The sequence below is a fragment of the Amblyomma mixtum genome, chromosome 3, assembly GCF_055824585.1.
Source record: "Amblyomma mixtum isolate Tamu chromosome 3, ASM5582458v1, whole genome shotgun sequence".
Taxonomy (NCBI): Eukaryota; Metazoa; Arthropoda; class Arachnida; order Ixodida; family Ixodidae; genus Amblyomma; species Amblyomma mixtum.
The window spans coordinates 52,039,693-52,055,664 of NC_143014.1; the positions used below are offsets into that span (position 1 = coordinate 52,039,693).

Here is a 15,972-nt window from a genome sequence, read left to right on the forward strand (position 1 = left end):
CCCCCGCCGGATGGCCGAAGCACGAGACCTCTTCGAGTACACAGCGTCTTTCAATTAGCAGACTCGCTCGGCGTGACCTTGTGTAGCATCATCCCGTCCGGTGACCCGAAGACCGACTCGGCCAACGTATACCGCTGCTTCCGCCGTGCTTCCTGTGCATTTCTGCTTCCACCGTTGCTGCTGCTGTCGCAAGGTCTCGCCGCATCTTTGCCTAACGACGACACTCGTCTGACCGTAATTTCTCCCAGGCCCGTGGGACACAGCGTCCTTCGATCGGTTCGGAGGTTCGGTGATTTGGAGTGCAACAACCCCGTCCGTCGTCGTCTATGCTTCTGCCGCCGGCGCCAGGCCTCGTCATATCCCTTGCTTCGCGATGAGCCACACCCGGCTCCCAGGACCACGTTGTCCACTCTTAACAATGGCAAGGTCCGAGCTGAGCAGAGTGGCCTCCCACTGCTCCGTTGTTCTAGGGAATTTTAGTTCCAATGGTTTTGGCCCAACGTACCCACTTGTAATGTGGTATGTTGTGGGACGTTCTTCGCACCACGGGCAGGAGGCTTCGTAACGGCCCGGGAAAATAATGTGGTACTTATATGGATTAGGAAAGGTGTCGGTCTGGAGTTGCCTCCATTCGCGTGCCTCCTGAACATTTAGCCTTTTATGCGGTGGGGGGTATAGCTGACGAAGCGTTCTAAAGTATTGTAGCCGTGCACTGTAGGCAGTGGGGATTTCGGGGGTGGTGGTGTCCTGGTCGGGGGTGTCTGTCGCTCGGTTGGTGTGCCCTCGAGCTGACAGGTCCGCGGCCTCGTTTCCCTCGAGCCCCGAAGCCCATGTGATTTCGTGTTGGAGTTCGGAATTATGTACAGGGGAAGTCGTTGCAAATATGGTTAACTTTTTCGGGATTCTTCCTGCGAGAAGAAGTCGACATGCCGCCTGGGAGTCCGACACAATCTGCACTTCTTTGCCGTGGGTATCTCCGTACTGGACGGCGAGCACTATCGCGGCCGTTTCAGCTTCGGTGACCGTGCAGTGCCTCAGGGAAACGCTGGCCACTTCTTGGAATGTCGAGTCCACTACCACTGCCGTGGCGCGCATGGCGTCTCTGTGTAGGGCGGCGTCTACGTATAGAGTCTTGGAGCTGCGGGCGACTGTGCGCTTTAGGTAGTCGATCCGAGCGTTGCGTCGGCCCTCGTTGTGCGAGCGTGACATGTTCTTGGGTAGTGGATTGACAGGGACCCTATTGCGGTACTTAGGTGAAAGGTTTTCCGTCGACTCGATGACTTGGAGATCGGCCGGGAAGCCGATTCTAATGAGTATCTGCCTGCAGGTTTCCGTGCGAAGGAGTCACTCTCGCTGTGCGAGGAGGAGAGTCTCTGATTTCGTCGAAGGTGTTGTGAAGTCCCAGTGCTTCGAGTTTGGCGTTGGTCGTATACGGGGGTAGTCCGAGGGCGTGTATGTATGCCGTGCGGATCAGCGCGTCCGCCTTCTTTAAGTCTTGTCTGAGAAGAGTGTGATACGGAAGACCGTAAGAGATGCGGCTGAGGACAAGCGCCTGCACCAGCCTTATTGTGTCTTCTTCTCGCATGCCATTTCTGTCCCTGGCCACCCGGCGTAACATTCGGGCGACTTGCTGGGTGGCGTGGGACAGTAGCTTGAAGGTGTGTGTGGCTTTGCGGTCGCTTTGTATCCAGAGACCGAGTATGCGGACTAGAGAGGTTTCCTTGACCTGGGAGTAGGACGTTGATCGGGGTGTCTTGGGATTTGTAAGCAAACCCCTTGACTGATTATTTCTGATTTTTCAGGGGCACATCGCAGGCCGCGGCATATCGCTTCTCTTTCGACGCATGTCGCCGCCACTTGTAGCGCTTGTTCTTTGGCCGCCAAAGAGCCTTTGGTGGTCCAGATGGTGATATCGTCAGCGTAAAGAGTGAATCTAATGTCGGGAACTTCTTGCAGGGCCTTTGCCACTCCAATCATGGCGATGTTAAATAGGAGAGGGGAGATGATGGATCCCTGCGGCGTGCCCTTGTTGGGCATGCTCTTGATGTCGGAGCGCGTTTCGCCTATGCCAATGGTGACCGTGCGGTTCGAGAGGAAATTCTTGATGTATTGGAATACCCGTTCACCACAGTGGAGGTTATTCAGTTCGTTCAGGATGGCGTCATGCGAGACGTTCTCGAAAGCTCCCTTGAGATCGAGAGCCATGACGACGTGTTCGGATTCTCTCGGGAGGCCGACAAGCACCTCGTTATGCAGAAGGAGGAAGGCGTCTTGCGTAGAGAGACCCACCCGGAATCCCAGCATCGATGGGTGGAAAAGGTTGTTTTCTTCTAAGTTTTGGAGTCTTGTTTGCACTACTCGTTCGTATAGCTTGCCGAGGCACGATGTAAGCGAGATGGGTCGGAGGGCTTCAATTGTAGGCTGTTTCCCGGGTTTGGGGATTACGATCACCTCCGAATGTTTCCATCATCCGGGATGACGTTCTTCTTCCAGAGCGAATCATTGATGTATTCTGTCAGGTCTCGAATTTTAACGTTGCTGAGGTTCCGGGTCATTGCGTTGTTGATCCGGTCCGCTCCCGCCGCCGTATTCCGGATGCACGAACGGGCCGCAGCGTAGACTTCCGCCGTTGTGATGGGAGCGTCGGCCGAATTGGGATTTCATCGGTACTCGACCGTGTTCGGTGGTGTCGGCGTTTGCCGACGTATCTGCTTTCCAGGGCTCGGAGCAGCGCTGCATCGTCTCCCGGAAACAGATGAGCAATGCGCTTTAACGTACGAGTTGATTCAGTCTTGGACTTCGTGGGATCGATAGCGACTCGCAGAACTGTTGCCAATTCCTTTGAGAAAGCTGTAGGGCATACGTTTAGGTCTCCTCCGTGAGGGTTGCGATGCGTTTCTTTAGGGGACGATTCAGGCGTTGACGCTTCCACCGTCGCACTAGTTTGGTTCGTTGCTGCCATAGCTTGAGCAGGTGCCGATCGATTTCCGGCGATTCCGGCGTACGCTGTACTAGAGAGTTTTAGCAGAGCGGGTTACTCTCGCAGTTCCCAGCGGAACCACAGCGGAGCGTCGCGCAAGAGTAGAGTTTTAGCGCTGCGTATTCCCCGTCCGCTCAAGCCATGGAGGAAGGAAAGTTTTCCTTCCTCCATGGCTCAAGCGAGGCGACTCGTTGCGCCTCCTAGTGGTGGTAACTGGACTTGCGCCTCATAGTGGTGGTAACTCACTCAGTTTTACTATTTTTTACTTTTTATGGCTAGGGTTCAAGGCTGTCGCCGTACGCTCCCTCCGCAGTTTTTTTTTTGTTCCTTCATGCGGGTTTGTAGGCATGTGCCAAAACGGAAGGCGCTGCGGAAAGCGTTGCGCAGACGACGCGACGCCCAGGCTACGTCCAACCTTCTCCCGTCAGTCATAACGATGCACCAATGGAATGCCTTTGGCGAAAGTAACCCGTATGACGTCAAAAAGGGCCAGAGTAGTGGGTGGGAACATTTGCTTGTGGAAGGAAAGAACGAGCGGGCTTTGATTTGAATTTTTGCAGCTTTTCGGGGCGCGCATGGCTCTAATATTTTGCAGAGGTTATCTTCGATGTCTCATCTGGTTGGTTTGGTTTGGTTTATGGGGTTTAACGTCCCAAAGCGACTAAGGCTATGAGAGACGCCGTAGTGGAGGCCTCCGGAAATGTCGACCACCTGGGGTTCTTTAACGTGCACTGGCATCGCACAGTACACGGGCCTCTAGAATTTGGTTGGTTGGTTTATGGGGTTTAACGTCCCAAAGCGACTAAGGCTATGAGAGACGCCGTAGTGGAGGGCTCCGGAAATTTCGACCACCTGGGGTTCTTTAACGTGCACTGACATCGCACAGTACACGGGCCTCAAATTTCTCCTCCAAAGAAATTCAACCGCCGCGGCCGGGATCGAACCCGCGTCTTTCGGGACAGCAGCCGAGCACCATAGCCACTGAGCCACCGCGGCGGCTCTAGAATTTCTCCTCCAAAGAAATTCTAGCCGCCGCGGCCGGGATCGAACCCGCGTCTTTCGGGTCAGCAGCCGAGCACCATAGCCACTGAGCCACCGCGGCGGCTACCGATGTCTCATCTATGCAGTGGGCTTGTTTTTCAAAAATGTCCGGACCCTGGGCAGGTACCCTTTAAAGGGCAACTGACCAGGGGTCTTCTGGACATTTTAGAAGAACAAGCCCACTACATAGATGAGGCATCGAAGATAAGCTCTGCAAAATACTAGAGCAATGTCGCGCCCCGAAAAGCTGTAAAAATTCAAATCAAAGCCCGTTCGTTCTTTCCTTCGAGAAGCAAACGCCCGAACCTTCGGGGCTGACGTCATACTGAAAACTTTCGCTAAAGGCATTCCATTGGTGCGTCGTTCTGACTGACAGGTGAAGGGTGAGCGTAGCCGGTTCGTCGCGTCGTCTGCTCGTTGCGCGCACGCTTTTCGCAGCACCTTCCGTTTTCGCACACGCATACAAGCTCGCATGGAGGGAAAAAAAAAACGACGAGGAAGTAGTTTCCGGCGACAGCCTTGAGGCCTAGTCATAAAAAGTAAGAATATAGTCAAACGGAGAGAGTTATGGTGCTCGGCTGCTGACACGAAAGGCATATGGGTTCGATCCCGTCCGTGGCGGTCGCATTTCCGATGGAAGTGAAATTCTAGGGGCCCGTGTACTGTGCGATGTCAGTGCACGTGAAAACACCCCAGGTGGTCAAAATTATCCAGAACCCTCCACTACGGCGTCCCTCATAGCCCGAGTCCCTTTGCGACGTTAAACCTCAGAAACCAATAAATAGCCGAGAAGCGTGCGTAAGCACCACGGCTTAATTGGCTTGTCTTTCACAAATTGCTTACAACCATGTTTCCAGAAGTACGTACGCATGCTCTCATCAATGCTGTAGCATTCTTTTAGCAATGCATGCAGAAAAAACCTGTTGTTCAGACGCTTGACGAATGGCCGCAAGTTGCAGAACCTGTCATCCTGCAGTAGAAAGCGGTTATACGTGAAGATTTGTAAATATGGCTTTGAATCAGTCATGCTTCATTCTTTGGCGGCAAGTTTGTGGTGGCTGTCTTACATTCCTCACAGCATTTGCCGGCGTAGCACAATAATATAACCACTTAGTACCGTCAGAAAGCACTTAATTTCTGCAGCGCATATTGCTTGGTATCTTCAACAGTCCTGTTGTCGTCATCAATAAACTGCTCGAACATTTCGACAGGATCGGAAACGTTACCAGGAATCTTTGACTAGACGACGATTTACCCGAGTGCTGTCTTTTCTCGTTTTCTTCCACACATCACGGTTGTCATCATTCTTCGCGACTTCCAACCGAAGGACGCTTCTAGGCAGGTGTGTGAATTCTGCCTCATTTTCATCCCTGCTTTCATTATTCGCAGCTGACGTGCAGTGATCCGGAGGCAAACAATTAGTAAGCCTAAGCTCATCGGCTTAGCGCGGATTAATGCGCTGATTAAGTAGGCCCGTTTTGACTTTCACAGACGACTGCCTGGTTGGGCATTTCACAGGCCCGTTTCGGCTTCTTTATGTTCATGTGCACACTCGGCCTTCTTCCGCTTGCAGTCTTCAGTTCGATCGCGTTCCTGGCACACTTCCCGAACTCCAGGGCCCACTTGCATGAAGCAAATTACAGTCTGGTTCCAGTGTCGTTTTATTCACAGTCTAAACCCTCCGTTGGTTTTGAGGAAAATAAGGCACATAACTGGCTTACTGACACCACAATCGCGCTGTGAGAGGACGGTGGTGTCCACCTACAAAGTGAGGTAGTTACGTACCTTTACTTTCTCAAAACCAACGAAGCCTAAACCCTCTGTTCGTTTTGAGAAAGAGGAAAGGTATGTAACTTGCTCACTGGGTCAGAGGACACCTCAATTGTGGTGAGGTGATGGTGGTGTCCACCTACAAAGTGAGGCAGCTATGCACCTTCCCTTTTCTCAAAACCAATGGAGGCTTTAGACAGCGAATAATAAAATATACTGGGACTCTCCACTGCCGCCGCATCAAACTTCTTTCTTTCCACATGTAACGCGCATTACGTGTAGCTGCGACATCGATCCCCGGCGTTGTAACCTATTTGTTTGGCTCTTTAACTAACCTATTGAAGCTTTCACTGCAACATGGCAATAGTTCCTGGCATATCGCCATCACCACCAATGTCGTGCAAAATATCGTTGAGCCTACATGTCCGCTGTCACTCCGGATAAAGCTTAGCATCGGAAACCTCTTTCCTGAATAAAAGAAAAAATAAGTTCACTACCTAGGCAACATTCGTTCATTAATGCTTTATTTTAAAATGCAGTATTACTAGTACACAATACGCACACAAAAAAGAAAGCTTGAGAACAGCGCCATATCTGCCTAGCAGCTCTTTGGCACGCTGTAACTGAATAGTATTCACACTGTTGTGTCTTGCGCGTAGACGCGTAGACGGGGAACAAACGAACCGCTCAGCCAGTGCGCGATTCCCGCCGCGGTGTTGTGTTCGGGTTGCGCGTGTGAACGGAGGGCCGACGAACCTCTCGACGTTCCCTTCCTCCTTTCCCCCCAGCCCTCTCCTGTCTGCACCAGCCAGCCGTGTCTGGACACGGGAGATGACTTCGGATCGAGCCGAGGAGCGGCCGCCAGCGCGCACCGCTTGAGTCGAGTGATAATAAATAGTTCTTGTGTTCGCAAACGCCTTGTTCCTTCAAGCCAACTGTGGACATAACACACTGCGTTGCAAGTAATACACGAAAACCTTCCAGTCCTCGGCGCAAAGAGGACAAAATATTATCAACAATAGAGAACAGAACATACACGGCCATTTTTTAAAAACCGTCAGATTTTTATTTTAAAAACTGAGGTATGTCGGTGCGGTCTGTTGAACGGGACTGTACACAAGGCGGACATTATATACATCACATGAATCATAATGAGTCTATTAAAGGGACAGTGAGGAGAGCACTATTAATATTTTTTTTATAGCAAAATCCGATAGTTTGGCATGTCATGGCTTTGTTGGCACTTGGTCGGCAGCAAAAGATGCATTTATTTCTAACAAATTTGGATTCGAAGTTGAAAAAGTTTTTCCCGCCGCTCTGATTCAAACTTGGGATTCTCCTATGACGACACAGGACTAAGTGACGTGAAACATGACGTGCACATGACGTAATGCAGACTCCGTGATTTCTGGCGGCCAGCAGTGCGTGCGGCCTAGCAGCAGCCGAAAAGAAAGCTACCGCCGGCCGCACGTTGAAGGCATCTATCGGCTATTGCGGCCGTCGCTACAGTCGCTTCGCTTACGTTTCCACTGGCGTTTTGCCAGCGTTACGATGGATCTCGTCCTCGAAGTCGTCAACGAAGTTCTCGCAAATAGACACCTTTAGCATACCGTCTACCTTGTTACCGCTAGCAGAATACCGGGAGCCCGCCTACCGCCGGGGAGCAGGCGCTGATTGCTCCCGATGCTTCAGGCGCGCGCATAGCTGCCGGGCACGTGCCGCCATCTGGCGGCGTCAAGGAGATTTGCGCATGCATTGGCTGCGCCTCAGTGATTTGTGGCTTCTCGGGTCCTAGAGTTGCTAGAACCATTGGTTCCAGCAACACTGATTTGTCCTATGACGTCATCACACTTGTACTTGCGAGTTTGGCCTGTGGCGGCGATACCTGTATTTTGGTTCTTGCTCTTTTCTATGTTACAAGAGCTTTGTTGTCAGTATGAGTGGCGTTTTTGTAATCAGGAGCTGGTATTCTGTCGATACAAGCCAACTTCAATTTCTCCTCAGTGTCCCTTTAACTTTACAATGAATAAACTTTTTAATTTTTTATCATAGGGGTCCAGGTAGTACTGAATAACTTATGGCCGTCAATATCGAAGGTGAGCAGTTTTCAAGTTCTCTTCATCGGCAATGTGGTTCGAAATATCGAATGTCAAAAATACACATTTGAAAGCTTGTTGAGTTGGCTTTCCCACATTGCCTAATTATAGAATGTACATCATCAAATACACCAACTGCGCATGTATTTGATGCATAAGAAGTGCAAGAGCCATCATTTTATAAATATGCAGTGTGCTATACCCCACGCCAAAAGTATATGGCCCAAGGGCTTTGCTTATGAGGTCTGCTGTATGCCTTATGTATCCTCAGTGACCGTAACCTCTCGAAAGAGAAATGGCTTCGCGTCCTCAATCCTCCCAGGCTTTGGACTATTAGATATGCTAGGGAGCCCCACTAAACAGCTGAGAAGCAAACCCCTTGGGCTGTATACTTTTCACAGGGGCTGTTCATCAACTCAATGAGCTTTTAAATTTCATATTTTGACATTCCATATTTCTAACCACACTGCCGATTAAGAAAACTTAAAAACACGGCTCGCCTCCAATGTTGATGGCCATCAATATCACAGTATAATCTTGCCCCTTAAAATAAAAAACCTTAATTTTAGTTAATTCGTTTAATTAATGATCCATGTGAGGTACATAATGTCAGCCTTCCTGTAGCAAAATCCAGCTAAGAGACCACACCGTCGTATCTCTCACAGTTTTTACAGTGTCAATCTGCAAAGATTAAAAAAAAATTGCCCTTGTAATAAAGAGAGTTGGGGTTTGCTGCCCCAGCGGCTAGCGCCGACGAAGGAGACGAAGAAGATAGAAGACGAAGCTGACGAAGCTCGGGAGCGCGCTTGCGAACGCTGGCCTGCTGAACAGCACCGCTTGAACAAAGACTGGCCGTTCACACTAATTGTGCGAGTCGTCTCATTACACCCTTTATATTTTACTCTACCCTATGTGATATGGCTTTTCTTCAGCAGACTGCTAAAGTGACAGCTTTTCACCACCACCACGGGTGAACAAAGAGGCGTAACCAAATAGGCTATTAACCATAATCTTCAGATCCTAGACACATAGATAATCCGAGTTGCCCAGAGATCAATCGACAGTATCTTGCAAGATTACCTCCCTGGCAGAACCCTACTGAAAAATCCGGTATGAATTTTAAACCGGAACCGCATACCGGGTTATTGTACAGGATTTGCGATACCGGATTACCGGAATATCCTGTATAAAACAGGACAGTCCTGTATAATACAGGACTCTCCTGTTTTGTACAGGATACTCAGGTAATCCGGTATCGCAAATCCTCTACAATAACCCGGTATGCGGTTCCGGTTTAAAATTCATACCGGCATACAGGACAGTCCTGTATTCTACAGGCTAGGCCCGTATTATACAGGAGGGCCCTGTATCACAGGACAAAGGCAGGAAAAAAATGCTTCAAATATATCCCACTTGGACTAAATCTGCCCAAAAACTGGGGCCATAAGTGTACATGCCAAATGCTGCAATATACAGAGCCTCAGAAACTGGTAATCTGCGATTATCAGCGACTCGTATTGCAGTCGATGTGCAATTGTGTTATTTGCTCCCAGCTTTTACCAAGTATCGGTAGCTTGGTGAGTATTATAATGCATCAAAAACTCCAAAAGATGTTTATTTTTTTCGCATGTCTTGAACCAGCTTACTGAGGTAATAATTTAACTCTTTGCGACGATCTACCGGCGCTGGGGTCTCTACAGGGTGCTGGCCAATGAAGTAGTCAAAAGCACCTGCTGAAAAGTAAATATGATTGGTAGTACATAGTGCCCCCAGCTTATCATTTAATTGGGCACTGACACACAACATAATGCATTGAGAACTGTGACATGCAACTTACGGCCATTATTACTTTATTCATTGCGCAAATGCATAGAATCGCTTCAATTACCTAAATATATTGAGCATTCTTTAGCCAAAACACTACGCACACTAAATATAGTCGAAACGTTGAATCAAGATGCAAGAATATATCTCGTTAGTGTATGTATGCTCTCTGCAAAATTCGATGATATTCATAGGCATATTTATTTAACCATGACATGAACGCCCGCTCTGAACTTGAAAATTTGTATCTTTCAACCACACAAGAACACTGCCTGGTACATAAGAGAAAAAGATATATTTACAGATACCAGCAGTCTAGGGCAAACATCGCGTCCCATGAATTTTAGAACCGCACCTTGTCCATATTTTAGCACCGTGATAAATTATTAGTCTTCAACGATTGCTTCGATGCGCAGACACAACGTACAGTACCTTAGAATCTGGCACAGTCCGTATGTCGACGTCGTTGCGGCGAACAGCACGCTCCCACGTAATCTTACGTGAGTCTTTTGGGAACGAAAACACAAGCACTTTTGGTCCGTTGTCATAGTTTACTCTACAGTTGGGCACGCAGCAGCGACCCATTGCTTCAACAGCAGGTCACGACACGGAAAGATTTAGGTATCACGATGACAAGCAATTTCCTAGCCAGCACTCACGAACGCAACAGCAATAAAACGCAGCAGCGCACGCTGACATGTCCGGCTACACGACTACGGAAGGGTGCAGAACTGGTTGAGGGAAGAAAGGAGACGTCTCAGTGTCGGAGGAATGCGGAGGGGTCAACGGCCAAAGTGGCTGACGTCAGAGCGGGGGGAAAGGAAAGCGCGCAGGCCTTGAGAATTCTCAGACCCAGGAAAAGCAGAGAAGGCAGTGATGAGAGAAAAAAAAAGCTTTAAAAAAAATTGCGAAGAGACGGGTTACTGGTGTAAGGTTTCTACAGGTGGTTTTTGTTTTTATTTTGTTCTCTCGAGCGCTGTATCTTTTAGCTAGCACGAAGCGTCGCCCTTAAGGGAACACCCAAGCTGCCGGCTCCATTGAATTAACCTTTTCTTCGTCGATAGAAATGTTCTGGGCGATTTGTGATTAGTATGTCTTCCTGATGGAGTGAAGGGTGGGGCCACTCGCGATGGCGCTTGGACAAGTTGCGTTATCAATGGACTATCACTTGATGAAGAAGAAGTGCAAAGAATTCCTGCACGAAAACCAAGAATTTCATTTCTTCACCGATGCGTCGCTACAGACTGCCGCTAGCGAACATTAAGAAAGCTGCTGCAATGAACGCGACAGTAAAAAACCTTTTGGAGCCTCTGGCGCAGTCACCGGAGGCTCGCCATGTTTATCAGCCAGTCGTGAAGTTCTGCACTGTGAAACCCAGAGTAATCTGCGCAGGACTTACGAAGACTGCTGGCGGTTGTATACTAGCCGTTTGCCCGCACACAGCAGCCCTGGCTTTGTCAGGGTGCTGCACGGGAAGCCAATATGGCGGTTGCGCTCCATTCACCTTCATGCAGCCCCCGCCTTTCATACACAAACTGCATGTTTTGCCACGCTTAGCCCTTTTCTTTTCCTAACCCTTTCAACAAAACCGTGTATGTGTTGATTATCGCACTTATGCGCACGCTTACCCCCCCCCCCCCCCCTTCCCCTTAAAAATATCTGCTGGCGTACAACAGTCAATCTGCAGACCAAGCACCAAAACCGCAGCACATATCGCTCTGAATACAGGCTGGTATGTCCGGTTTGAGCTCCGTACCGGACTAGTCTGTCCGGTTTGAGTTCCGTACCGGACTGGTCCGTCCGGTTTGAGCTTCGAACCGGGAATGGACTGTCCGGTATGAGCTCCGTACCGGAGCGGTCTGTCCGGTTTGGGATCAATACCGGACCGGTATGAACCGGTATAGCGATCAAACCGGACGGGTCTCGCCGGTATGAGAGTGATACCGGACCGGTATGAAACCGATATGTTCCGGTAAAATCCAGTTTGCCGCGATACCGGATTTTTCAATAGGGAAGTTATAGTAACTGTCTCCTTTTATTTGTCAAAAGCATGTCCCAGTTCTATAGTCATGACACTTTTGACACAATTACCTACACATGTAGAAAATAAACAGTGGGCGTTTATCGCACAAGTTACTAAGTTTTCTCTAAACCTGCATAAATCATCTGTGACCGCACTGGTGGCCTTGTGGTCTGAGCATCCGCCTCGCATGCGGGAGGTGCGGGGTTCGATCCCCAGTGCCTCCGGGTACCCACCGGTGATACAATGGGCACAAGCTTTCTCCTGCCTGGTGCTTTATCTTATCTGGGTGAAATGCTTGGGAAGTGGGTCTTTGACTCCACCTTTTCAAGAAAACACCTTGTGCCATGGTGCTCTTTGGCCACAGATGCCCTTGCGCTGCTGTAAAAATCCATCATCATCAAAAACTATTTGTGAGGATTTTATTTCCTTTTCAGTAGAAACGGTGACTGGCATCTGAAGGGGCTTGATAACTGGACAACCAACAGTCAGACTTAACACTGCACCACACATTAATCTGGAAATTAATAATTAATCCCACTGAAAACACCTTCCCCTAGGGATACCCCAAAAAGCTCCCGATGCTCTGGTACCGCACTTGTTAGGGACATGCTATGGATGTCCTAAACTGGGACGTCCAATACAAGATATCACAAGGATATCATTTTGGGCGTTGTTTCAGCACAATATATCTGCATCTGCTTGCATTACTCCAGTGTGAATTAAAATTATTGCTGTGGGCCAGAGAAGCCTAAGAGAGTTGAATGAGGGGAGGAACTGAGCTTGATTTTGGGAGGGGGGGGGGGGGCCTTTGTGGCTCACCCTTGGATACGTGCCTGCTGTGCGCACTGCTGTATCTAATATTTTGGTCCATGCCAATGCTATTTTGGCCATCGTAAAACCAGCCAACACGCATTAACTGCACATACTGAGGGAATGTGAGCATGCATCCGATGCTCGCCAGAAGCCCAAGCCACTGCATCACGCTATCCGACACTGTTCATGCTCTTTTCCCGAGCGAGGCCCGCTGACAGTCCACTCGTGTATGTTATTCTGCCCAATGGGTGCATGCAAGATATATTAACAAAGGCTTATTGTTCATTTTTGCCTTAGCCTTTCTTGGTCCTGCCTCACTTAATGCAGTGTGCATAAAATTTGTTCTCGAAATCATAAACCAATGTCATGCGTTCACTAAAGATAGTACTACTGATCACACCATGCTCCGAAATGCTGTAGTGGTGTGGCATGTAATGCATGTAATTGAGAAAACACCCACACGAAAAGGGTGAAAACATGAAATGTTCATTACCACATCTTTTTTACAGTGAACACATACAGTTCCATGTAACGGCAACCATTCCATTTGCCTTAAAACATGATTAAAAAAAAAAACTCCAGAACCAGGCATTGCAACCTCTGAACTCTGGCTTGCATAACTTATGCAAGCAGCATTACTGTTCTTGTGAAATAAATAAAACTGCCATATAAAACATTTGATATCTTCGCTGCAGTTGCGAAGGAATGAAGAAGGAAAGACAGTGATGTGGTAAGAAATTAAAGATGCATGGCAGCAGAAGCTTGGTCTTCAAGTGGCTTTTCGCTGGTAGTCTGGAGGTGCGATGGCATAGTCATTGAGATTGAACAGCTGAGAGTTCTTAGCCATGTACCTAGAAGAAAAAGAATGCAGTCAGTCTTTTTTTCTCTTTGCCTCGAAAATGAAAAGCAAAAAGGCAACAAATTCAATGCTGTCTCCAATAGTACTCAGACTGAAGCCTTAAAGGGCAACTGCAGCACGTTTCTGAGAATTTCACGATATTCATGGATTCAAATCTATATAGCCTGTAGGTGAAGCATGCCAAGTGTTTTTGCACTATAATTCAAAATAGTGACGTAATAGACAATTGAATTTCGCGCTTTTCCTCAATGCACCGGAGGAGTGCAGGGAAATTCAGCGTGATGCCACGGAAGGTATGATTTCAAACTACCGCTGTCGTCAGCCCCACCCTGCCCCGACTCGTTAGACGCTGCCAAACAACTCTCGGCAGGGTTTACCTTCCGTGGCGTTGTTTTTTTTCCTTCCAAGCAGGTGTTTGTGTTTCGGAAATGTACCAATACCTTCGATGACGTCATCATGGCGCCCCCACTTGGCATTGTGCACTGTGGAGAAGTTTGAAGGGCGTCCGGATTTTAATCGGCGATTACTTCACTATTCCAAGTGCTAGCCCAAAAAGACTTCGCATGCTTTACCTGCAAGTTCCACACATTCGGCCCTTTTAAGCTCGCTGATTTCTAAAACCTATGCAGTTTCCTTTTAAGCAACATGGCTGCTCATAACCAGCACAAACAAAAAAAAAACAAAAAAAAAACAAGTGCTTTCATAAAAGTCCCTTGAGCAAACATGAAGAGGGCAGTTGAAGGGCTTGTTATACGTTTAGAAAGCAGCCAACAACCTCTGTGGCCATGGACAGCATAGGGGAATGTTAACTTTAATTCATGAAAGTATTTAATGGCTACATTTTCACTTCTTTGTCTGCAAATATTTGTCCGTCCATCCATCCATACCACGAGAAAAATTGAGAAAATAAAAGATGTGGAAAGGTATATGTTTCAGTGAGGTTCAAAGAGACACCTCTTAGGAGCCACTCAGTGCCTCTAACCACACGGCTATCTCCACAAGGCTGCTGCGACCATTCGCAATTTAGCAGGCGCTGTACATCTAATCTGAAATAGTTTGTTATATTTCATCATGGTTTATGCACCCTCCAATGCATCTTTTGCATCGCCATATTGAAGTGTTTTTTATAATGGACATCAGATGGTGTTGCAGTGTTCTGCTTCAGTCACTTCAGTACTAGCAATACTTTACTTAAGCCACTGGCACCAAACCTGTTCCCCCACTCCACTGTGCTTGACGCTCTCTCAATTCGTCTGTGTATGTAAAAAAAGTTCATGTTGCCGAGTGTAAGTGCTTTGCAAATTTGTTAGTAGTGGTGACACAGTAAGCACTGTGGGGGCTTGTCAGGCGTCCGTCCTTTGCAGCCGAGCTTACCCCCACAACCCACCCACAATACTCCTGTTTTTCTTTGCTTAGCTATGCTAGCTAGCAATGTAGGGCACCTGTGCCCACATAGCGAGCGCCGCGTATGGTGCCAGCACCATGCTGGCATGGGAGAAAGATGAACTGGGGTCATTGGCTTGAGTAACTGGAAGAACGCGGATGCCCAAGCGCAACACCGCTCTTCGTTGGCAGAATGCAGCTTTGTGGGAACGAGTCTCGCGAGCTCCCTCCATCTGGCATCGGTGTCGCCTAGCCCTGGACTGTATGAACATCTGCCCATAATTAAACTGGCGAGTAAGACATCCTTGACTCTCTAGTCAAGCCCTTCCGAAGACCATCCTCTCATTTTATTGGTAGCTGATGTTTATTGTTTCTCGAGCAATAAATGCCACTTGTGTCAGCACATTGTCGTATTCCTCTGTTCTCAAGGGCACTGCCCGCCGTGGTCAGCTTATGCGCTGCGGCGCTAGCGGGGTGGGGTAATGGCCTGACTGTCAGGCGTAGACGAGCGGAGAATATACACATATATTCCTCCATGCAGATTTAAAACCCCACAGCGCCAAATACACCCTTACATCGGGTGAGGAAGTTGTCGAAACGCTTCCTCACTGGACTGTTGGAAACTGGTTTCGCTCCTACTTCAACCGCGCTAGCACGAGGAGCACACGACAATCCAGCAAACAATAAGGCAGCGCCCAGGGAGCCCTTATTGCAAAGGTTTATAGAATAATAACAATAATAAAAAAACAGAAATAATAATAATAAAAAAAGCAGCAGAAAAATTCGAATGCTGGCTTACAGCCCAAATTTTCACTCCACGTTTCTGTTTTTGTATGCATCCATACACTGCTTTTACTTTGCTGGCATGGTGGAGGAAAACGCGCGATGTAAAATGCTGCGTGCAAAAAAACAAACCCAAGTGGCAGTGTGTGGCAGAATGAAGAAAGAGGACAGTGCACAAGCCATTCAACTGGCACCAAATAAGCCAATGTCACTGGCATGTACAGATAGAAGGGAGTTTAAAAAAAGGAGCTGAAAGACGCGTGTCCTGTCGAAACAACAAAGGTGGATGAGTTGGACAGGAACGCCATGCATGCCAGGGGATAATATGACAGCTGCTTTGATAGCGAGAGCGAGGGCATCATGATACAACACCTTGAAGGCAGAAAAGCAGTGCTCAGAA

The 15,972-nt window shown here is 48.4% G+C and overlaps 1 protein-coding gene across 1 annotated transcript in view; it reads right to left on the reverse strand.

The window, feature by feature from the left end:
* Positions 1 to 13,010: 13,010 nt before the first annotated feature.
* Positions 13,011 to 15,972, reverse strand: part of LOC149350186 (pfs47 receptor-like) — a 42,179-nt gene continuing 39,217 nt past the window's right edge. The window contains exon 4 of the mRNA XM_089579166.1: positions 13,011 to 13,398. Coding sequence (XP_089435292.1) covers positions 13,317 to 13,398 — 82 coding nt within the window. The 3' untranslated portion in view covers positions 13,011 to 13,316. The remainder of the gene's footprint in view (positions 13,399 to 15,972) is intronic.